Source organism: Aricia agestis, chromosome 8 (assembly GCF_905147365.1).
Source record: "Aricia agestis chromosome 8, ilAriAges1.1, whole genome shotgun sequence".
In the NCBI taxonomy this organism is placed as follows: Eukaryota; Metazoa; Arthropoda; class Insecta; order Lepidoptera; family Lycaenidae; genus Aricia; species Aricia agestis.
Window position 1 is genome coordinate 14971652 of NC_056413.1, and position 25868 is coordinate 14997519.

Genomic DNA, 25868 nt, shown 5'->3' on the forward strand with positions numbered 1-25868 from the left:
TACCGCGAATCGAAGCCGCGAATACACTTTTTTCAAAGTTATTTTAGCTTAATTTTGAGTCCATGATGTTGGCATAAGACCCGATGTCAGAATTTAAAAAATAACACTGTCATATCAGAGACAATATTATTTTTTCAAGTACCCTCCATCATTTTTTTTGCTGTCATCTTATTACGAAGTTCAGAGTGTTGGAACTTGAAGTGTACTGTCTCAGTGTTGTTTAGTGACTTTCTTTGATGAGTGATAAGAAAATAATAAAGGTTATAGATGAGTCTTCATGAAGCTCCAGTGCAATGGAAATACGTGAGTCGGTTTTTATTCGCAAAATACATGAGTCAAGTTTTACGATGTAGTTGTATTACTACTAGTTCCACCAATATTGTTATGTAGTATGTTACGGATGCAGGAATTTGTTGCTGTTGATACTTCATTGTTATGGTTAGTCTTGAATTATTTTGCTATTTAGGATATATAATCTTATTCCTAAAAAGACATCCGAGGTAAATTATTAACCCTACGTTGAGATAATATCATAAATTTTCTGTCGTAAATACTGTACATATGAGTGAAATTACAGAACTTTTAACCTAGACTGTAAAATGGGGTGATGTAATACAATGCATTTTTAATAAGCCATTCAATATGTAACTTTATCGACTACACACTACACATATTGAATTGATAACCTTGCTGCTTATATTAGGCTATCTCATAAAGTTAATATACCTAGCGGAATAGAGAAACAAAGGCCTGAGCAAGAGAGATGTCACTATCAGTAACACTGCGTGGTAAAAAGAGACGTGTGATACATGACAGCAGCACTCTTTTTTTGACGTCCAGTCGGCACGTGCCGCACGTTGACAATTTAATCTCATAGAATTCATCAAAGAGAATATAATCACTATGGAATTCATCATATTCATGTTCAATCATGCTTGTGTAAGTGTATACGTACACATATTTTTCACACATATGAAAACCAATTTTGGTTACGTTTGACAGCTCGAGATTGTTGCTCTATTTCGCTAGGTACCTCTATTAACTTTATGGGCCATCTACTGCTATTTTGAATGCTTCATATTGCCTCCTCACATCGCAATGTAAACTTTAAACGACGCGTAACCGTTTAAATCCATCCAAAAAACGTCGTCTATAAAATGAGCCAACACAACAATAACTGAAGTGATCTGAGATGCTCACTGTCCTTCAGTACCAGTGTCTTGACCTCATTACACCCCCCCCCCCCCCCCCCCTCCCTCCCGTGGGAGTGACCATCGCTCTCAGCATCGAGCACCTATTTTACATAATGATTAAGTTAACATTAATTTTTGAAGACGTTGGATGGTCATTCAGAATCTTGTGCCATTTTCAGGCTGAAAAAAAGTTTTTTAGTTAACTATAATACTTTTTTCACAACGTACACTATTCTAAGACTGTTTTCGCATTAAGTCGCGAGTCATTTTAGTATAGCAGTTGCGCGGCTGCCGCACTACTCGCGATTTAATGTGAAGGCAGCCTTAGTTTAGAAATATAAAATGGAAATCGGTTTAGCGGTTGTGAATACGTAGTCGACAGTCTTATTTATAAGGTTAACATTACACGGTAGATTTTGCTGTCAGTTTTACCACAGTCATGACTGTGACTGATGCATAACCTGTCGTGTAATGCAATGACTGAAGGTTGCATGAAGTTGATTGACGAAAATCTGGATATCTTGATTTTTGGTTCATGCAACCATCAGTCACGTATTTTGAATGAGTGTTGTCACATCTGACAAAATAGGAAAAAAATTTGAAACGTTTACCTTTGAAAATGTTGGCTTTGACTGACATAAAACTGAAGAGAATTGAGTGACCGTCTAATACCATTCGTCAGTCCATCAGTCACCATCAGTCATCAGTCAAACATAATTCATTATTGACGAAATTGACTGTCGCTTGTTCATACAAGAGACAGTCAATTTCGTCAATAGTGAATGATGCCTAATGGTGCCCTCTCACGGCGCGTATTATCGCAAGCCGCGCCGCGCCCGCTCGAGCCACCCCTTCTCACGGCGCGTGATATCACAAGCCGCGCCACGCCGACGAAAATTCAAGTAAAATGAAACTTTATTAACACGATAATAGATATCATTTTGCTCTAAGTCACTTCGTTAAATAAATAAATTTTAATGAAGTACAACTTTATTCACTAGGCAACTAGGTTGCATTTCAATCTATGCCGCTAATTTTATTAAATTAAATGTAATTCATTTAATTGATAACACTTTTGACGAGCCGGCACGAATTCTCCCATGCTTCGGCACGAATGGGCCGGCTCGACCGGAGAAATACCACGTCCTCACAGAAAACCGGCGTGAAACAGCGCTTTCGGCTGTGTTTCGCCGAGTGAGTGAGTTTACCGGAGGCCCAATTCCCTTCCATATCCTCCCCTATTCCCTTCCCTTCCCATCCCTACCCTCTCCTATTTACCCTATTCTCTCTTAAAAGGCCGGCAACGCACCTGCAGCTCTTCAGAGAAAAAAATCGAAGTTATAGTAATGATGAATAACAGTAGAATTGAGAAACTTATTATACACTGAAAATTTGCTTTACACCAATATTAGTAAGATGCAGATGTTAAACTTCTTAATATAAATCCACTCCACTTGGTCACGATCACCCTTTATCAGTTAGACCGATTTTCATGATATATGGTGTGAAAGTATAATAAACTACAGGAAAGGAAATAGGCTTCTTTTCATAGTTGAAAATGCACAGTTTCTTACTTATATAGACAGTCGAACAGCTAGTAGGTTAATAGTATTAGCTGGAAGTGTGTCAGTTGTGACGTGCTAGCGACCGCATGCAAGCGCATTAGATCAGGTAATTAACCCATACATCCACTCTAAATCGAATTGTCACCGTACACGAGCCACGGGGTAATAACACTCCAATTTAGTGCCGTTGTTTGGAATATTTAGCCAGCCAGGTAAATGAACATAGTGTATTACAGATACTCTTATTTTACATCCATACTACTAATATAATATATTATATTATTAGTAGTACCAAACAGGGGTTGATTTTTGAGAAAAGTTTAACTGAGCTTTTTTGCTCCTATTGGCGCCCCCTATCGATTGATGTATTCAAAATTGGTGGTTATAAGAAGTTAGCCCATCAATCCCCAAGCAGCAGCCGGTTGCCGCATTGCAATTGAAAATCTATGTATCTGCGATACCCACGATGGAGGTGCTACAATTTTGACGCAAAATTTTTTAGTCTTTTTCCATAGTGTCCCGTTTCCTCCAGTCCGACCATGAAATTTAGTATGAGGGTACTTTGAATCTTGAGTCACAATAAAGAAGTCAAATTTCAGTCACAATACATCCTTATGAATCAAAGTCAAAAAAATTTATTCAGAATAAGTTTTTTTCCAAACATTTTCCGAACCTTGTTGCTACTGGGGCCTACCACCGGTCCGGGAACTAACCCGGCACTGCGAGTCGCAGTGACGAAAGGGCTACCTGCCTTTCTTAACAAAAAAAAATGGCAGTGCCAGGCCATGACACGGTGGACTAACGTCAGTTACTGGCTCAATTCATATCTGTCTTAACACCTCGTATTGTATCAGTGTTTGAGAGACGGCTGATGTTTCACAAACACGCGTGTAGGTCAGCCATTCTCAGAGCCCGGGAGCTCCGCAAAGTCCTTGCCACCAGCATGGAGACAAAAATGTCACTAATTGAAAACCGCTGGTGTAGGTGTACCTACTTTTGCAAATAATGTTCTACAAAAAGGCTTCTTAAATTGCCAACTCTCAAGGGTCATTGGATAACTAGAACGTGCTTTATACCTTTTATTTTTTTACACATTCGATAGTTATTCGAGGCATGCAGACTCAATTAAATTTAATCAAATTTTTTTTTAATCACTTATTACTGAATAGGAATAATTTTGTAATAATTACTATGTTATTGTATTTTGACTGAATTTTCTTTTTTGGGTACATTATACAGGTTGTAACAAAACTAAACTGTGATAAATGATAATACTTCAGGGTGTGTACATGTTTCTTGTAAAGAGTTCACTGTGAAAGTAGCAGCGCTAAAATACCTTTTTTTCACTTTTGTATGGGCAAGCGCCCTAGCGTCACGAGTTTCCCCATACAAAAGTGAAAAAAGATGGTATTTCAGCGCTGCTACTTTCACAATAAACTCTATAAAAGAGACACATGCACTGCCTAAAGTATTATCACTTAGTTTTGTTACACCCTGTATTATTTTAGAATAGAATAGAATTTATTTATTTCCTAAAAATTTGTTACATCTCATTTAATGAATCTATACTTAATTACATAAAAAACTAGGCCTTTGCATCCGTTGTGGATGATTTATATAATTTTTGAGAGCGAAGTAACCACTCCTCAAATACTGTGTAATATTATAAATGCGAAAGTGTGTCTGTCTGTCTGTCTCATCTGTCTGTTGCCTCTTTACGCCCAAGCCGCTGAACCGATTTTGCTGAAATTTGGTATGGAGATTGAGTCCCAGGCAAGGATGCTTTTTATCCTGGAGTTGCCGGCGTAATTTAGTAGATTTTATTCTATTGGATTTAGCCTATAACTACGCGCGTTGTGACGAATAACGATAATTATTATCTTATGTTCTTTTTAGGGGCCTAAAAGTTTCTGCATACCAAAATACATCAAAACATTCTCGAGCGCAGCTTAAATGTTTACTATACTGTACTCGGCAAAACGAGGCGGTAGCGGTCATTGACCTTTTCAGTCTAGGCGCTAAATGAAAAATACTCCCACTGTATTAAAAATATTGAAGAATAAAATTGGCCTCTAATAAAGACACAGATTATTACAGATTCACCAGAAAACCCCTTGGTAACTCTAAGAATGATAATCTCCAACTTTTCATGAGTTCGAAGATGATATGTACTATATACTTCATATTCAGTTCACATCGAGTATGCAAAATACGCTATCGCCCTTACCGCCGTACTCAGAGACATTTAATTACGATTAACCTTCAATTTAATGAAGAGTTTGACAGATAATGTATGGGGCTTATGTCAACATTTTGAATTAATTACAATTAAGTAATTAATGCTCCACTCTGAGTGCGGCAGTTAGACTAGGAACATCTGACACTTCATTGTTAATCGCGGTTTATATGGAAAATGACAAGTTTTTTGACAGGGAGTCAATGACCGCTACTATTAAGGTCTACCAAGATCTGATGGCTTGGATGGCAGATTTTCAAAAAATATCCTTAATCATTGAAATTTTTATATTTGCATGTTTCACACACAGAATCAGTCGTTATAAGAAAAAAAAAAGGATCAAAATGTTTCATTCCAATTACCCCAGTATTGCTAGAGTCAATTTATTTTTTCACTTTTTGCCCTCAGATTCTGGTAGACCGATCTCGATTCCCCGAGTACACCTTACGTTACTTTCAAGTCTGGTACTCGTAACATAAGTTCTTTGAGAACTTACGAGGCCAGACTGATATGGTGTGAAACGTCCATAGATATTATTTTTAACTAGCCCTTGTCCTAATTCCCATAAATTATTTATGTATACGAAAGGATACACAAAACTAATTGTTCCCTATAATGTGCGGAAATGTCATTCTCGGCGGTCTTTGTAGTACAATACGAGTAGTTTCAACCCCCCGTCAAGCGCAGACGCGAACAATAGTCAATCTTGATTCTTTGTGGTACAATGGTATTTAAAAACTAAAAATTCACATAGCAAAACTGTTAATTTTCATTGTTTCAATCATCTATCACAGACCACAGCCTAGTCAAATCCGGATTGGGTTAATTAATCAATGAAAATGAATGAATGAATGAAAATACTTTATTGTATCAAAAACAAACAGAACATAGAAACCGAGACGTGTAAAAAATACATCTAAGGCGGTCTTACAATTTCTACCACTTAGGATTAATACTTACGTATTTACTCTTAAGAGGCCGGGTACCATCGAAATTCTCAGACATACGTAATACCAAAATCATTTCTCATACGAAAATATTTAACATGTTTGACTTATTTTTCAGCTTAAAATAGTAACTACCTAGGTTCCTGTGTAAAAATTTACTACAAAATAATTAAACACTAAAAATATATAAATAAATAGTAAATTTGCTATAAAATATTTAAACTTTAAAAAATATTTTTAAAGTTTACCTAAATATTTATTGTTGGACCACCATCTGCCTGCGAATTCATTTCTAATATTTTCTCTAAATATCTCATGCATACTAATATTATAAATACGAAAGTGTGTCTGTCTGTATGTCTGTCTGTCTGTCTGTCTGTTACCTCTTCACACCTAAACGGCTGCGGCGGCGATTTTGCTAAAATTTGGTATGTAGATACTTTGAGTCCCGGAAAAGGACATAGGATATTTTTTGCCCCGGAAAAATATACGGTTCCCGCGCGATAAACGAGTTTTGGCGCAACGGAGTTGCGGGCATCTATATCATCATATCAATCACAAATCATCTAGTACGAGATAATTCATAGTTTCAAGCACTTACAGATTTTGGCGCGAAGCATCCTTCTTATTTCGGGTACTTTCTAGCGGCCGTTGTTAGTTCTTAAATCTATGGACGATATTCATGTAAGGCTTAAAAAATGTTTATGAAGTAAGGAAAAGTTGGTTTAAAAAAGCAGGTTCCTTTGGCATCTTTACTAGGCTGAGCCTGTATCTTATATGCCAGTTTCTTCCTCACAAATCTGACATCGTTACAATACATTCTAGTTTTTATATATTGTGTAGGTGAATATCAAAACCCGGCAAGTCACACCCATACTCGAAACTGAACTATGAATGGCGCTAAATTTGAAATTTAGTTCTTTTTTCCAAATCACGATAAGTCCCCAAAAACTGTATAAAAACAACGTTTAAAATCGACAATTTATTTAAAAACCCGGTACGTCCATTGACAAATCGAAATCAAACTCAAGGACGTTCACTTCGACCAATCACAACTAAGAATGGCGTCCAAGATCGCAGCCAGTTTGAAAACAAAATCGAGAGAAATACACCTCACTGTCGTCGATTTTATTGAATTTTGTGAGAAAAATAGAAGAACGCAGTACACAAATTAGTGTGGTGAATCCTGAAAGAGCAAAGAAGATGTCTGTGTCAAAAGTTAACACTTTCGAGGACAGAACGACATTATACGTCATAGTTCGAAATTTTGATACGGCACAACGTACGATGACGACCAAATAACATTTGGATTTTACGGCAGAACGTTCATTTCCGATTAACGTTCAAGTTAAAATCCCATTGAATGTATCTTGTGTCACAACATGTAAAATTCCCGAAGCTCTACTGTCACGTAGAGTAAGTTTTAAACTATTTCAAATAAGTGCCGATGACAGTTGGCGGTGGTTACTCGCACACGCACAACGTGTTTATACGTCCCGGGCGCCTCCCGCGCTCCCGGCTGCGTCACTGCGGAGGTGCGCTCGCGTCAGGGTAACATTTCGTGGCGTATTGTAATATTTTCCGCGACAAAACATCTTGAATATTTAGTTATTTTATTTATATGTTATTCTTTCGCTGGGCAATATATTATTTAACTATAAATTCATAATTTTATACTGAGAAAATGGATTATTTTATTTATATTAGATGAATAAGCGCAAAATAAGACTATGAGCATTTTCGATGATTCCGACAATGATGATGATGAAAATTTTGGTTTGGATAAATCCGTTGAGAATGGTCATTCGCTCACTGTGAACTCACCATCACCTCAAGCTCCAGCCTCATCACGTTTTCAAGGGGAGGGTTATATTATGTTGGACGTTATGACACGTTGTATCCGTACGCGTCTAGTTAATTTTACTTTTAATGACGTAACGTATTGATACGATGACGTGATAAAACGGTTGTGTCATGATGTGTATAAAACAATATGTTTTAATGGGACGCTACGTATACGTCGTATAATTTGTATGGACATTTACTGTTTCATTTTGTTATACAGTCTCAAGTGATAGCGTTCTTGAAAGTGTTAAAAAGAAAAATGCCGGGAATAAAGTTGTAATAAGATGTGTTTTATTTTATGGCTAAATATTAGGATGAAGCAACCCTCAGTACGGGATTGTCAAAATAAGATTTAGCAAAACTACTATTTTTCGAAATCCGGTAAGTCCACAGTGATTTTTTTCAAACTCCGATAAATTTCGACAGTATACACCAAACACCGATATGTCCAAACTTTAACAAGGTTTTAAAGCGTAATCTCTTATGAAAACTGTATTTTTATATTTTCCTTTACACACTACCTCCTATATAAATCCCTATTTGCTGAAAATTCCAAGAAATACCTTTATCAATAGTCAAAAGCATATTTCTCTCATTTGCCAAGTTTCGCTTCTGGTGGACATACTGGGATTTGATATTATTATTTTACTAGCTCTCCCGGCAAACGTTTCTTTGCCATACATAAAGTATTTCGCCCGTATTATTCTATTGAAGTGACTAAATAAGTATGTCACCATGGCAACTTTTGCAATTTAGGAGCTGTGTCACAGTTTTAACTAGTACAGCTAAGAACACTAACTACTGAATTTGTACTGTAATTAAGTTAAACAGTGTCTTTATTAAAAGCTTTTGAATGTTACTTAATATGATTTGAAAGAAATAAATAATAATTATTAAAAAAAACGTCCATCCCTATCCCGTCGCACGTAAACAATGGTCGCCGTCAGACTCGAGTTGTAATAATTTACTATTATTTATGCAACAAAATATTATGCACTTATCAATATAATAGGTACCCAGTAGCTGATTCTCAGACCCACTGAATATGCATATAAAATTTGGTTAAAATCAGTAAAGCCGTTTCGGAGGAGTACGCGGCCTAACATTGTGATACGAGAATTTTATATTATATAAGAAGATATTGTGTGTCAGTACATTCATATTACAATATGAAAGCCTTACAAAATAGTATGTAGGTCCTACAAAATAGTATGTAAGTCCTACGAAACAGCATGTAGGACCTACAAAACAGTATGTAGGTCACACAGAAGGGAGAATCGGGTGCATTACATTAATTAACATGGCGCCCCCGGGACGGTGTTATCCGATGACGTATCTTTTAATCATGCAAAATGTATTTTAACTATTTATTTTTTTTAATTCGCTAATTCCATTTCTGTTCAATTATAGATACGAATCATGACAGCTGATTAACCTGTAATACATTTAGCTAGACAACTTAGTCTAGCCCCATTTATAATAAAATATATTTACAAATAATACATGAATAATACGCTGCAGACAGTGCTGTCGTTATCAAACCATTGGAAACGTCGCTAGAAAGAAAAGACAAAACATTGTAAAGGTTTTTCTCATAATAAGAAAGATATTAAATAGTTAATGAATGACCAAACTTGCTTGACTACGTCACCGCTTATTAATATGTTCGGGGGTACTAGTGAGAGTAGTGGGGGTAGTGGGGATAGTAGCGGGGCTCGATAGACGGATAGATGGACGTTGTTCGTAGAGTCCACATCCTGAGGATGCTCCGGTGTTGGGGCGAAACGCGCGTCGAGGTTTTCAACCTGCATGGTGGTGAGGGGCCTTGCACGGATTTGCCAACATTATTGCTTGTGTGGTGGTGGTGTTTGCAAGTTCTTGCATGCGAGTGTACGCATAGGCAGTGTGGGAGGAGGGAGGTGCTGTACGCATGCCTATGCGTACACTCACTCATTTACTTAAAGGTGGAAGTTGTTTTCGCGGAATATTGCTAAAAATAATAACAAACTAAATTTAAAAAGAAATATATTGACAAATAAGATTAGTTACCTACCTTACCATAAACTCGACTTTTATGCCCAATTTTAAACCCACTTCCAAAAATGAGGAGGTTATATGTTCGTCTGTTTATATTTCTCTGTCTGTTTATATAGTTTTTTGTATGTTCAACGATCACTTCGCCGTTTATGGACCTGTTTAAAAATAATACTAATTTAAGAGGTACTAATTTAAGAGGTAGTGAGGACTGAGGAGGCTGATCGTTCTGGTCGGAACTGTCTGGGCGATCCGAATTAGGGCGAGATTTGTTTGACAGTAGATATTGTACTATCAGAGCTACAGTTTATTCCTAGGCAGTTGGGGGACCTATCGCGTTACGTCAAACCCAGCCAACAAATCACGACTTACTTGAATTGACATAACTTGACCAATTATTGGCGTTGGTCTGTCAACTGCCTATAGGATCGATGGTACCAATAATTGCCTGTTGCATTGCTGTCGCAAGATCATTAATCACCCTACAGAACGATCGGCCTCCCTAATCCCTATATAGAAGGCCTTAATATGCGTTTTCCCCGTGGATAACTTTGCTCTCAGAGGCGATGGAAGGGGAAGTATCGTAAAAATCAGATACGGCGCCGTCGAGTCTCGCGATTCGCTTTCCGTTCCAATCTCCTGCTGTGAGAGATATTATTTTCCTCACATTTAAATACATGTTTACAAGTTACTCGTGTTATAATGTAATAGTATTTATTGATTGTTATGTCAGAACTCAGAAGGCTTTTCATATAATATATAATGTATGTGTAAACGACGTCTTGACGTCTTCATACGTGGGAGAGCCATGCTTCGGCACGAATGGGCCGGCTTGACCGGAGAAATACCACGTTCTCACAGAAAACCGGCGTGAAACAGCGCTAGCGCTGTGTTTCGCCGAGTGAGTGAGTTTACCGGAGGCCCAATACCCTACCCTATTCCCTTCCCTACCCTTCTCTATTCCCTTCCTTACCCTCCCTATTCCCTCTTAAAAGGCCGGCAACGCACCTGCAGCTCTTCTGATGAAGTTGCTTTCCATCAGGTGACCCGTTTGCCCCCATATTTCATTAAAAAAAATAAAAATAAAAATTATGTAAAATGCAAAGTTGGGCATGGTTTTGTGCTTAACATGTAACCAAAATATATCCAAAACCGGAATGGACCCGTTTTTTTTTTACTCAAAATTGTTGTTTGTGTGTGTGAACTTAGCTAGAACTTGCTTTGTTACGGGCGTCCGCGTCACGGCCAGCGCCAGTCTGTCTAGTTTAAGCTATAATTATTGGTGGGCGTCCCGAAACCCACAAGTATTTTTGGACCACGCTTCTAGCCTCAAAACACTATAAGTATCTACCATCTTCTATTTAACATTCTCGACGTATTTTTTCCGGTGTTTATTACCAGATTCTTCTGGACCTTTGCTTAAGTATATGTTTAAATGTTGTGTTCTTATCCTGTTTGTCTGAGAATCGGCCAACTTTTTTTAACATCTGAAAGTAATAACAACGTTAAAGCAGACATCATACAATTCTGAATCGTGACAGGCTCGCCGTATACACACGCGCGGACCCGCCGATTTGCACTCGAAACGTTAGCGCGGAATTCGTTTAGTACGTTCGTTTTCCTCCAAACGAACTTTGCGGTGCGGCAATTAATGTAGGTACCTCTATTTCCTACTGATTCCACGTTTTCGGATTTCCGAATACGGAAAACGTGCGTATGCGGCCAGCCTTAGTTTGATATAAATATATTTGGATTCTAAAAGGAGTTGTTATTACAACATTCGAAATAACAGCCCATCCTCGGAGGATCCATCGGAGGATCTTTCTTCGAGGCTCAAGGCAGACCTTGAGCCTCGTTGTGGCACGACGTTTAATATTCCCACGACGAATAATATGGCAATACAGCGTTTACCGGATGTGTATGTCCGCCATCTTATATTATGACCACCATGTTCCAAAATCTTCCTTTGAGGCTATCATGGTATCAGCGCAACGTGTGCGGCAAAACAATGTCAGCCAGAGCAGCTTGCTAATGTCCGCCATCTTATATTGTGACCGTCATGTTTCAGGTTGGCGGCAGCGCAGGAGGCGGCGGGGGCGCAGGCTCGCGCGGCGCCAGCTGATACCATGGGCGGCGCGCACCAGCCCGCTACTCCGGGGCCCAGCTCGCTCTTTATATTCTCCGACGAAAATCCTATTCGGAGGTAAATATTATCATAAAACTGTTTTTAATCTGAAATATGCACTAGTGACTAAGGTATTTTTTTAAAGTATCCAATACACAATGGCCCACGATAGCCCACTGCAGGCCATTGCGCGCCACGCCTGGTAATCGTCCGCCATCATACACCATTACCCCGTCTACACAATGGCGATGGCTTATTGTGGGCCAGCATGATCCATTGTGTACAGGTACATAAGTTAGCCGACTATCGTACAAACCACAGAAATAGATCAAGATAGAAGCGCAATGTCGCTCCAATTTGTATGAACACGAGCGTGTCACTTTTTTCCTACCTACTCCTTTTGGTTAAAAAGAAAAAAGTGGATATATTTTTGTCAATTTTTACTGAAAGGATTTATTAAAGTCTTATTGGAGTGTTTGTTATTTAAATTCATACTTTATGAAGTTACTCTCTTCAAATCTAATAAGCGTCATGTCGCTATTCATTACAACAATTGTCCATATCACCGCTGCTCAGTAACTCCATTATTTCACGGACAGTCACACATATACAAGGACATGTTCAATGAAATTATTTTTCTCGCATACTCAAATACGATTACTGTGAGAGTAAAATTTGATTTCTTCGATGCATCACTTGATCGTGTTAGTCTCAAGCCTTGATTACTACAATTATTGCGACGTCTTGCATGCATATTAATAATAATAGAAGTGAATCGTGGACTATCCTAGACGACTTATGTTGTTAACTGCTTGTAAAAGTTGTTTAAAGTATTCAGTCCATCCTAATTCCTAAGGCTGCGTTTAGAATCGTTGCGCTGAATGTTGTCAGGCAAATGAAGCGTTTCTATTGGTTTCATTCCTCGCAACGCAGCTTATGCTCATCTCCGGTGGAAACACAGCCTTATCCAACCGGACAGGCTGTAGTAAAATTTGATGAAAGCAAATTTCGTAAGCATTGTCACTCAAAACACACTTAGACCCAGTTTCATCAAGCAATGTTAAATAAATAATGGCTTGTTAAATCAGTTAATGGCCTGTTAGAGCTATCGAGCGTTCCACCATGCCCTAATGTCATGTTAAATCACCTAACACGGTGTTAAATTTAATTCCTGCTATGGAGGTCCGTTAAATATTTAACAGGCTGTTATATGAGTCAAAATAACAACTTTCAAAGACAATAATATGCAATATCAATAAAAGAATCTGTTTTGACTTTTGAGTCTTTCCGCCATGTTTCCGCTACGTCCTTATTATTAATTATTTTCATAGTTATGAATAATTATTTATTTTCACTTTGCCAAAAATTCAGCTTTCGGATTTTCCTTGACATTGCAAATACACTAACTTGTATCAAAATTACCAAACCGAAATATGTAAAAGTTTGTATTATGATTCATGTTTTCATCTTTGACAGATAATAATTATTAACCTGGTTAATTAAGAAGAACTATTATAGCGTAACAAATGTAAGGAATCAGTGATATTTTAATTTGGTCGCATTATCTACTATGGAATAAAGTAACACATTGCAGCAAAGATGTCGTATTAATCTTGTACATTGCAATTTCGTCGCCTTAAAATTGTCGCGCAAGAATGAACGAATTGATAGTTGTTCACTCGTTGTTCACTTATCATTGCATTTACTAATCCGCTGTTAAATTTTTACTGTGGGACATAAGTATTTTAACAGTCTGTTTAATTTTCCAAGGTCCGTTAAGTAATGCCTTGTTAGGATTTAACAAACAGAGGTTGGTGAAATTGGGTCTCAACTTTAGTTTATTTGAATGAGATCTTGCACACATCTGGGATAAAGTTTTGTAAAAAAAATATGTGATATTTAACCCAGGGTTAACTTTAACACAAATCTGACAAGTCGTATTTGATGGTACCTAGTTATTAGGCAATTAATTTAAGACCTTCCTTAAGAGATTCCTCACTCAGTATTGACTTCTTTATTTCACCGTTTTAGATGTTTTCTTTTCTTTGAATATACTTCATCAACATATTTTTTAAGAAAATGCATCTTACCATTCACTTTTAGACTAGGGTTACATGGTCAGTAAGGCATCAGTTCAGTCCATCAGTCTCAGACTGACGCCAGAATGATGGCCGGAATCACGCGGTTACACCATCATTCTCCCGTCCGCGTCAGTCTGGATCAGACTGATGGACTGAACTAATGTCAGACTGACCGTGTAACCCTTTGTATTAGCTTCATGGTGTAATCCTAGGGCCTAGTCTTACATGCGTTGCATCTAACAAGTACTTGATATCCTTCATATTGTGCAGTATTTAATGAGAATCCACTCTGAATTCCAGGTATACAAAGTTCATTATCGAGTGGCCGCCCTTCGAGTACGCGGTGCTGCTTACCATCATCGCCAACTGCGTGGTGCTGGCGCTGGAGGAGCATCTGCCCAACGGCGACAAGACGATCTTAGCTAAGAATCTGGTACGATGGAAATGATAGGATGGAAATTGCGTTAGTAATAGTTGGACGCTGTTAAGCATTCGTGTACTAACCCACAAAAAAAATACGTATTGAGTTATGAATGCAGTTATGTTCTTTTGTTTATTTAGAACAAGACTGCATTCAAAATTAAACAACAAAAAAATGTGGGTTAGGAGTTAGGACACTAATGCTTAACAGCGACGAGTTGGAGTAGGTTATTTTAATGATAAGAAAGATGGAAAGAAACGCGTTATATTCAAATGAAGATTTTCTCAGGATTTCAATAAAAAATCTACCTAAGCCCACCGAAAAGAACGGGGAAAAACTCGGTATCCCAAATCATGGCTTGCATAGCTTGTGGTTGTTGATTTGCCGATATTAAAAAAATGCTTAGGCCGTGGCTGCATCAGCAACAATGAGTGTAGCTACCGATGATATCAAAAAATATAAAAAGGAGCACTATCAGATAAACCATAATCTTTACAATACTTAAAGAGGCAATTTCCTGAAGTGTCTTTAAGCTATGTTAATAAAATATGTATTTAAGTGACTAAATAATAACTAAATTGCAAGTAACAAAACCTGATTTGTTTTAATAGGTATATTGTGACTAAACCAACGTGGTTATAGTGTGCAAATACTAGACCGTAAACATTCAACATTTTTCTACAGCTGTAACAAATAGGGTACGTTAGTCTAGCGTACAGGCTTTACAAAGGCCTACAATGCTTCACAGGGTAATCTAGCAGTGGATACTCGTACTAATTGAGGTCTGTCCCCACATAGTCACAATAAATGCATTTTTATTTAATTTCAACAGGTAGCATAGTTTATTTGTCTAAAGTTAGGTTATTATGATACTAGTAATCTAACGTAATCGTTTTTTGTTTCAGGAAAAGACGGAGACGTACTTTTTAGGAATATTTTGTGTAGAAGCCTCATTAAAAATTTTAGCCTTAGGTTTTGTTTTACACAAGGGATCGTATCTTAGGAACATTTGGAACATAATGGATTTTTTCGTTGTACTCACCGGGTAAGTGAACTTTATTAACTACGAATAAATCATCATCATTATTTAATTTATAATTTTACAATCATCAATACTATAATCTATTTTGAGTAGCTAAGGTGATTGGCTGTTTCTTTTACAGTCCGATTCAGATCATTGTAACATGACTGTAAACAAAACCTACCTGTTAACATGTTAAACTCATTAAAAAAATAGTCTTCTTTGATCAGGTAAGGTTTGTTTATAGTGGTGGTACTTAGGACTGTAGGTGTGTATAGGATCGTGACTGAAGTGTGACTGACACAAACTAGGTCGATGACGATTTTCGCCGAATACAACGTGGACGTTGACCTGCGGATGCTGCGCTCTTTCAGAGTGCTCCGACCGCTCAAGCTCGTCTCAAGAATACCAAGTAATTCACAGTAATTGGCGAAAAGTTCAAATAATTTTACTGTATAGAGAGAACCTCGCTAGATTTCTTCGATGGATTTTTTGAATGTAGAACAAACGCTAGTTTTGAAAATAGAATTTAACTTTTTTAGTGACACAGACGTAGCATCGATTTTTGCCATACGCTATGAAATCGTTAGAGTGGATTTCTTTATTGTCGATGCTCAGAGTATTCCAGTTTCGATTTTTCGTGTTGCATAATAGATCCGTTGTTATATTTTGTGTGTCGTAGGTATTTTCGAATAATAAAAATAAAAAGTAAATATATAGATATAACAAGATTATTTAGGTGATTACTATGGTATAGATTAAAGTAAAAATAAAAATCATTAGAAATAATAATGTTATGTAATAATTAGAATAATACTTAGAATGTAGACTAAGCTAGTTTTTTATTTTGTTTCACGGAATATGGTTGTTTATTTTTTTTGACTAGAATTTAATAGCCGACTTCAACATACAAGGTATTTTTGGTTTACTCAAAATAAGTATCCTTAGTAGAAATAGACCTACACAAATGAACATAGATTTTAGAGGTGATCCTTAGTTCTTATTAGAATTTATCCAAGCAAAGCTAGACGAAAAGTTTAACAATATTGTAACAATAATATCTAAAAAAACCTGTTGCTGATTAAGGTTTTATAATATAAACCTGACTAAATTACTTCTCCTACAACAATTAATTATTATGTAACTTCAAAATCAAAGAAATCTAGTAACATTATTGTTATTACTTACTCTAAAATCCCATTTACAATAGCGTTGTCACTCTCAAAAAAAAACATTTTTTAAATGCTTCACAATAGCAGCAATATCTTAATTTCTACATTTTCCCCAATGTCAATAAGTTAAAAAACATTTTTCTTGCAATCAGCAACATATTCCGTATCAGCAACATATTCCTCTCAGTCAGCAACATATTCCTTCCAATCAGCAACATATTCCTCGCGATCAGCAACATATTCCTCGCTATCAGCAATATATTCCTCCCAATCAGCAACATTTTCCTCTCAATCAGCCCCTTGAAGTCGGCTAGCCACAAACATATTCCGGTAGAGTGTGCTAGCAGCTATAGTACCGAGTGATATGTTGGCAGTATCATCACGCAGCTGCCCGTCGCGCCCGACGTGGACTTCCGGACCTTGCGTGCCATTAGGGTGCTGAGGCCCCTTAAATTAGTGTCGGGCGTTCCTAGTGAGTTCTCGTGTCAAAATTATTAGTTTAGTACCAGTAGTGTTCACGAAATTTGTTGCATTATTATCAGATCGTCGCCAGAAATTATTGTATTTAGGTTGGGCCAATGTTTTATTTTAATAGCTACTAGAGGACTGGAGAACACTAAAGGATATATTTTTTTACAACTTACTCATATTGTGTAATATGTTAACCATCTCCTCGAATGTTGCTAAAAGTATCAAACACGATATTATTATCTAAACTATTTTAAGAATACTTTATTAAATGAAAACTTTATGGCAGCAGAAATATACAGCAGTGAACATATTTCACCTTCACTTACTCGTATTAACTATCGCAAACAATGCTTACTTTAATGAATATTTAAATACTTTGGGCCCCACTTAAACTGTTATTCAATAAAATAAAGTTATATACAAGTAATAATGCAACAACAGTATCGCAGTTTGCACGTTCACCGTAATTTTGCAGGCACTTCAATGTTTTACATCACATTCGTAGATTTTATTAATTCGATTTACAACTCAATTGGCTCAAATCTGATGAATCATATCATTATAGTGATCAAATTAGCATGATAACTTTAATGATTGATGGGTTTAATGACAACCATTACGCAGGTCTCCAAGTGGTGCTGAAGTCTATCATCAAGGCTATGGCACCACTGCTGCAGATCGGGTTGCTGGTGCTGTTCGCGATTGTCATATTCGCCATCATTGGCCTGGAGTTTTATTCTGGGGCGCTACATAAGACTTGTTATAGCTTAGAAGATATTAGTAAGTATCTGTATTATGTTGAGGATGTTTCAGGATCTGATAATGTTGCTTTACTAGCTAACTTGCCTCGTCTTATGACAAAGACGAAGCAATTTAAGCTAATAGACTAAGAAATTTGAAAGGCAAGAGCCCTTTCCTGTTTTCCCAAATTACTTGTTCCAAAAATGCCGTTTTTTTTTTTTAATCTTTATTTAATGAGCTTATTCAATAATGAACATGCCACTCAGTAACAATTTCTTAAGACTAATTACAAAATCAGAAAACAACAAACAAAGAAATAATATTTAACAATAATTATTATGACCTCGATCCTTCAAAATAATTTTGACAACTTTTAAGAGATCATTAGCTACTAAAAAAAAATGCCGTTGTTACCCAGTTGTTTTTGTGTATTCAAACTTAAAAGTACGCTCTGGAAGAGTGCCAATAAGTTGTGTTATACCAGTTGTAAATTACTAAGAAATATTAACAGAAACTAGTATTGGCCTAGTTGTGAAAACTAACTTGGTGTGCAATAGGCTGAAAGTTGGCAAGTTGTAATATAAGTTGAGACGTTAATTATATTTTGTTTGTTAGATGTATCACGCTATACTCGCATAATTGAGCGCGGTATTAGTTTAAAATTTTGCGATTTTTGCGTTTGAATTTGTCAAGCTAAGGATAATTTTGTTTTTCGTTATCTACATAGGTAATCTAATAAAACACTTTCTTCCTTAAAGTAAATTACGATTATCAAAGAAGTAAATTACGATTACTTATAAAGATTTATTATAATTATTATTTATCGCATTGTCTAATTAGTTAGGATTTAGTACAGCTGTTACTACTGAGTTACATTGTCGCTAATTAATAATGTTTTACTGTTCCTTATAACTGTGCTCTAACATTTTAATACTCCACTTTATATATATATTCATATTTTAGATGAAATAGTGAATGACGGTGAATCGCCGACGCCGTGTAACGCAGACAACGAGACGCTGGCTCCGTACGGCGCGTACGTGTGCGCGTACGACAAGAACACGTGCCTCGAGAAGTGGGAGGGGCCCAACAAGGGCATCACGTCCTTCGACAACATCGGCTTCGCCATGCTCACCGTCTTCCAGTGCATCACCATGGAGGGATGGACGGCCATTTTGTATTGGGTATGAGATTTTATCATGTTGTGACTTACTATTTGTTACGTATTTATTAATTGCTGCCACTACCTTCAAGGAGACCAAACCCTTGTGTCTACGTCTTTTGTTTGTTGTCCAAAATATATTAAAGGACGGGGCTGATGTTTACCATGAGCCAATTACTGTCGAGTGAATGCTAAATAGTTTACAACTTTAAGTACTTCGTATTTTACCACCCTATAACGATTTCGACTGGTGTATGTCTTATACGAAAGTTATATTTTAAAACAATATTATAAATAGTATTTACATTGAGGTGGTTTTCTGTTTGTAGACGTTAACTTATGAGTTATTATAATAAAACGGTTATAGTAGTATTGTCAATACTAATTTCATATCCTCGTGAAGCACAGGTAATAATAACATGCCTTAATACCTTAATTCATTATTTACTCATGTCAGTATCTATCTTAGTTATAAATTCCTTTTTTTTCCTGTGATTTATAATGTATGATTTCTTTCAGACAAACGATGCGTTAGGTAGTACATTCAACTGGATTTACTTTGTACCTCTCATAGTATTGGGTTCATTCTTTATGCTCAACTTAGTTCTCGGTGTCCTTAGCGGGTAAGTTGCAAATATCATCTTTTTTTTAGTCATCTTACTAATAAAATGACCAACACCATGTTGCCGAGTTTTGTTTTTGTCGTAAAAAGTTAAACGTATCACTTTAGAAAAGCCACTTGGCTGAATTTATGAATAGTGTTGGTCTTTTTGTCAATAAGGATCTTAATCATAACAAGGTTTAGGGTCTGTTTCACCACTTTCTGATAAAGTGCCTAATAGGCTATTCACAACTTTTTTGACAGATTCTCATACTTGATCTGTCAAGTTAATTGGTGGATAGCCTTATCAGAAAGTGGTGAAACAGGCCCTTATAGAAATATCCTAACACTTAGATAATGTTTAGAGAATTTTCTAACGAAAGAGGCCGTGTCGAACGGAGGGCACAATATCAGAAAGAGAAGAAAAGGCAAAAGTTTAATGCAGATTTTACTGGCTATATAAATTGGATTACTGAAGCAGGTCTGACTGTGTTGCCAGAAAACATGATTTGTAGTAGGCTACTGCTAAGTGTTTCTATGCTAACATATATCTTACTCATAGTATGCTCAATAGTCGTATCTGTTTTTGTCATGTAACGAATGTTCATTATCTATTCTGAATCATTTAAAATAATTTACATTAGTACCAACAGCTAGATCATCGTCATTATTTTTCCAGTGAATTTGCTAAAGAAAGAGAAAAAGTAGAAAATAGGCAAGAATTTCTTAAATTAAGAAGACAACAAATGCTAGAAAGAGAACTGAATGGTTACGTTGAGTGGATTTGTAAAGCTGGTAAGTATTAAAGTAATCCAATTCTAAACATTAATGAGAGTTAATATTTACAAAATATATTTATGCGACGCCAAATATTTTTACAGAGGAAGTAATATTAGCAGAAGAAAGAACGACAGAAGAAGAGAGAATGCATATAATAGAAGGTAAGAAAAGCCACTTTACAAACAGATTTCTCATCCATTTATTCATTCATTCTAAAAAGCGAACCCAATTTAATTTATTATGTCCTTATTTACTATAGCGATCAATAAACGGTTAAAGAATATTTCTAATATTTAATGCATGTTCCAGCACGACGGAGAGCAGCGGCAAAAAAGAAATTAAAAAACCTAGGAAAAAGTAAAAGTACTGATACAGAAGAAGAGGAACAGGACGAAGATTGTGGAGATGACGGTCAGTAAACTAAAGATCTTTTTCTCTGTTTGTGTGTGTGCGTAGTATCACAATTTCCAAAAATACTAACAAACTTTTCTGTAGCGAAGTTCCTATCAAATCTCTTTTACAATAAATTCTTGATCAAATTCTTCGTGTACATAAAGCTAGATGTAATATCATTCAGCTAGGTACATTAACGAATGTTGCATGTAACTGTCTATCATATTATATTCTTAAAATATCTCTACGATCATCCATTTCCATACGTTCTCGTACTGTATTTGTGTGTTGATTGTTTACAGTTCCAAAGAAAAAGCAAGGTATGGGATCAAGCGTGACGCTGGTAGAATATTCCTTTTCATCTTCTAGTAGTCAAATTAGTCTCTAGATCTAGTCTTAGGAATAGCTACCCCTTAACGGTGATCCTATCATATTAATATTTTGTTTTTGCCAACCTTGTTTTGTTATAATATTATAGCTGATAGAATTTATTCACTCCATCTGATTACTTCGTTTAGCCATACATTAAAAAGTTACCATATAACGTAACATTTGAGCACATTTAATGGGGACGATACGTAAACCACCCTTAGGGATGGCTGAGTTAATAAGCGAAGAGTATCGAATAACGATTTAGATCGAATTTCGATACTACTGCAGAGAAAAATCCAATTACTGGACTTTGATATCGTGTATGTGAATATGATATTTATAACATTTATAATATGTATCTTATATTGGAACTATTTCCGGATCAGTCAAGATCAATTTAATTGGTCATTAAAATCAAACTATAGTCCTATCATTTTGAAAATCTTTCAATCTCCAACACTTTGCTCGTAAATGGTTCCATAACAATGTAGTATTCCAGAAATTAGAGTAAAGCAAGAACTTGTTATTCACGCACTTTATTTGACTGTTTTTGACTTACTTCAGGTTTTCTGAAGAGCAAAACGAGAACGGCAGGAAAATGTGCTGATTTCTGGAGAGCAGAGAAGAGGTTTCGTTTTTGGATACGACACACAGTTAAAACGCAGTGGTTTTACTGGTTCGTCATAGTTTTGGTGCTCTTCAATACAATATGCGTAGCTGTGGAGCATTATAAGCAACCTAAGTACCTTACTTCATTTTTATGTAAGTAACCTTATAATTCAATTTATATTTCCACGGTACCTTAAGATCCTGATAATTATTTTACTATTTGTTCCATTTCAGACTACGCCGAATTTGTGTTCTTGGGTCTATTTATGATGGAGATGTGGATAAAAATGTATGCTTTAGGACCTAGGATATATTTTGAATCCTCATTCAATCGCTTCGATTGCGTTGTAATATCGGGTTCTATCTTCGAAGTAATCTGGTCAGAAGTGAAGGGTGGTTCTTTTGGACTCTCTGTATTAAGAGCTTTAAGATTGTTAAGGATATTCAAGGTAAATATTATTAAATTATTAATCAATACATATCCTGTTGAATTTGTATATTAAACGTAAAATTTTCTTCATTTTTAGGTTACAAAATATTGGTCCTCTCTGCGGAATCTTGTAATATCTCTGCTCAATTCAATGAGATCTATTATATCTCTGTTGTTCCTTCTGTTCTTGTTCATTCTAATATTTGCTCTACTGGGTATGCAATTATTTGGCGGACAATTTAATTTCGAGGATGGAACGCCACCGACGAACTTCAACACATTTCCGATTGCGCTGCTTACTGTCTTCCAGGTAATATAATATAGTTACATTTTTATATTAGCAAACAAGAAAACCTTCTCTTTACACATATTTTTTCTGCTTCCAGATTTTAACAGGCGAAGATTGGAATGAAGTCATGTATGATGGTATTCAATCTCAAGGTGGCATACAGAGAGGCATGATTTATTCACTGTATTTTGTTATTCTTGTTCTGTTTGGAAACTACACTCTGCTGAACGTGTTTCTTGCCATCGCCGTCGACAACTTGGCGAATGCGCAGGTAAATACGACAATGCTTTCGCTTAAATTTACCGCCCATACATCGTTTTGTTTATGTATAAAATATTTGTTGAATGTATCGTAATTTGTGTAAGACCAAATGTAAATAGGGAGAGAAGAAATTGAAAGGTAAAATTAAACGCGCCTAAATCAGTGATGTATTTGTGACGTGTCTTCGCGAATGAGGCAATTGTATATTCAAAAGCGCTTCGCAAACAATGTTGCATTTATGTATTTTTCAGGAATTAACGGCAGCAGAAGAAGAGCAAGTAGAAGAAGATAAGGAGAAACAGCTGCAAGTGAGTAATATGCTTAATATTTACTAAATAGATGAAATTGAGAGAGCTTAGATGCTTCTCAAGTAAGACTAGATAGGATCGCTAACGTAGATTGTAAATACTGTTACAAAACGAGTTCTGTTGTAAATAATTAGGAATTGGAGAAAGAAATGGGTGCATTGCACGCTGTGGATGGGACACCATCTCGAAACAGTCAAGGGTCTTCAAGTAGGAAGGTAAAAGAACTCAGTGGAGCCTCGCTGTGCTTGACGTCGATGGTTGTTGTGGCTTAAAATATTGTTGTTTAACTCCATTAAAACACATAATTAAGCCATGTTGTAACGTGCTAGTTAATTTGTCTCTGCTAATTTCATGTAACCACCATTGTGATTATCATCAAGGGCTCAACAATATTATAAGTTTAAGTTCGGTGTTGATGTTGCTTGTGTGGGCCGAATGTCTCTAAATTATTTTTTTTATATTTAAAATTTTAACAAAATTTATAGATGCTGAACATTTTAATTTAAATAGATCATAGTTGTCAAAGTTTTTAGATTGATAACACGTTATAAATTAATTTGTCTTTGATTATGCTTGTTATAATTGGTTATTTCATACAAATTTATTTAAATGCATGATCAATAGACAACTTAGAAATTATTCAAAATTAGTAAAATCTAACATTACGAGAACTTTAAATGGTGGTACTACAAAACTTACTAACATGGGGATTAATGGTAAAGGTGATTTTAGTCTGTTGATTTGCCTTTACATTGTGGTAACTCCATGCAGGGGGACCTTGCAATGTTTAATTCCTTTTGAACAGATTACTCAAATTGCAGGATAAACAGAAGGAAGAGGCCAAAAAGGAAGAAGAAGAGATACCAGATGGACCAAAACCAATGCTGCCATATTCGTCCATGTTTATTTTATCACCTACGAATCCGTAAGTCTTTACACAATAATATGATGATTCGTTTTTGGAATAAGCTATTAACGGGGCGATGTAATCTCATATATACTTTTTTGTTACAGCATAAGACGTGGCGCACACTGGGTTGTAAATTTAAGATATTTTGATTTTTTTATTATGGTAGTTATATGTATGAGTTCTGTGGCTCTTGCGGCGGAAGACCCCGTAGTTGAAGAAAGTTACAGGTGCCTACATTTTAAAATACATAGTTTATATGATCAGTCCCATGTTCTTTCTTCATTGCTCTTAGTGCTTCGGACATGTCCAATTTTCATCAAGCTAAACGTTTCTTCGCAACTTTGTATTCTCCGGCTTCAGCTAATTCCTTGTTATTGTTTACAGGAATAAAATTTTGAATTACTTCGACTACGCTTTCACGGGGGTGTTCACTGTGGAAATGTTGTTGAAGATCGTGGATCTCGGCATCCTGTTCCACCCGGGCGCGTACCTGCGCGACCTATGGAACATCATGGACGCCGCCGTCGTCATCTGCGCCATCGTCAGCTTCGGCTTCGAAATAGGGTACGTTGGTTTACATTACTTTTTAATTTCGTTTTTGTTTATTTTACATGTCACAGTAGATTACATGCGTTCGTATGTAAATCAGAAGAAAAACCATGAAAATAATTTCATGGTTTTTCTTCTGATTTACATACAGTAGGATAGACATAAACGGTGACATATTCTGAATCTGTGTTAAAGTGTTAATAGTACTATTTAAAATAATATATATTTAAATAAATAGTAAGTAAGTATATTTATTTTTATTATTATTAATATTTTAATTTTAAAATTATTTTTTAATGAAGTATTTAATTATTTTTAAATTTAAATTACTTTTTTATTTTTAATTTTTTAAATTTTAATTATTTTTATTAATTTTTATTTTTAATTTTTTTAATTAATTTTACATAAAAAGTATTTTAATTATTATCAATATTAATTAAATAATATATTTAAATAAATAGTGTATTTTAAATAATAATTTAACATTAAAAAGCATTGAAAATAGTTTTATTCTTCGATGCTCAAGTCAGGTAACAAGCGGCTGTTTACCCGGTAACAAGCTGCTGTTTATTCGTTTCTAGCGGCTGCTATCGGTTACTACCCGCTTACAAGCCGCTGGTTTACAACTATAGTCTCCTCTAGTCCTAAATATTGTCTATTAATACCATTATAAATATTTTTGTTAGAGTATAATTTACACTAAGGATGATTAATATTGACAAGTTGAGCAAATAATCATATTAACGTTGAATATTTTATTGTTTCAGAGGCGTGAAAAAGGGCGCGGGGCAGAATTTGTCTACAATAAAATCGTTAAGAGTGTTGAGAGTGCTTAGACCTTTAAAAACAATTAAGCGTGTTCCAAAACTAAAAGCAGTGTTTGACTGTGTTGTGAACTCTTTGAAAAACGTCATTAACATTCTCATTGTGTATATATTGTTTCAATTCATATTCGCTGTAATTGCTGTTCAACTTTTTAATGGTAAATTTTTTTACTGCAACGATATCAGTAAGAATACTTATGAAGACTGCCAGTAAGTATAACTTTTTATTGTTTTCTAGCTTAATTTAATTTAGGTCAAAAATAAAATCGTATTGTATGTTTGTCTCATACTACATTTTTAAAATAATAAATATCAATATTTGACAGTTATGAGAACTTCAGAACTTAGTATTATGTTTATTTATGGAGAAATAATAATTAATTATTATAGAGTACCAAAAATGTATTTGCGAAATTATCAGATAATATATATTAAGGGTCTGTTTCACCACTTCCAGATAAAGTGCCGAATAAGCTATTCACAACTTTTTGAAAGATTCTCCATATTTGATCTGTCGAGTTAAGTGGT

General features: G+C 35.7%; 1 protein-coding gene across 19 annotated transcripts in view; it reads left to right on the forward strand.

Moving 5' to 3' along the window:
• The first annotated feature begins 236 nt into the window (after positions 1–236).
• LOC121729885 (voltage-dependent calcium channel type A subunit alpha-1) overlaps positions 237–25868 on the forward strand; it is a 40003-nt gene continuing 14371 nt past the window's right edge. For 14 of the 19 annotated variants that reach the window (XR_006036028.1, XR_006036027.1, XR_006036026.1 and 11 more), the window contains exons 1-22: positions 237–303; positions 11889–12023; positions 14327–14459; positions 15353–15492; positions 15780–15880; positions 17736–17891; positions 18816–19036; positions 19534–19637; positions 20295–20410; positions 20497–20556; positions 20705–20806; positions 21091–21108; positions 21725–21922; positions 22004–22218; positions 22297–22509; positions 22586–22759; positions 23001–23057; positions 23192–23272; positions 23888–23982; positions 24072–24194; positions 24352–24531; positions 25284–25550. Coding sequence is in view for 13 of the 19 variants with exons in the window: in XM_042118560.1 (XP_041974494.1) it covers positions 278–303; positions 11889–12023; positions 14327–14459; positions 15353–15492; positions 15780–15880; positions 17736–17891; positions 18816–19036; positions 19534–19637; positions 20295–20410; positions 20497–20556; positions 20705–20806; positions 21091–21108; positions 21725–21922; positions 22004–22218; positions 22297–22509; positions 22586–22759; positions 23001–23057; positions 23192–23272; positions 23888–23982; positions 24072–24194; positions 24352–24531; positions 25284–25550 (2915 nt within the window). In the remaining 6 variants the exon portion in view is untranslated. Of the gene's footprint in view, positions 304–11888; positions 12024–14326; positions 14460–15352; positions 15493–15779; positions 15881–17014; positions 17113–17735; positions 17892–18815; positions 19037–19533; positions 19638–19980; positions 20097–20294; positions 20411–20496; positions 20557–20704; positions 20807–21090; positions 21109–21724; positions 21923–22003; positions 22219–22296; positions 22510–22585; positions 22760–23000; positions 23058–23191; positions 23273–23887; positions 23983–24071; positions 24195–24351; positions 24532–25283; positions 25551–25868 lie in introns of all 19 variants that reach the window. The other 5 variants (XR_006036031.1, XM_042118569.1, XM_042118567.1 and 2 more) reach the window with 4 other exon arrangements.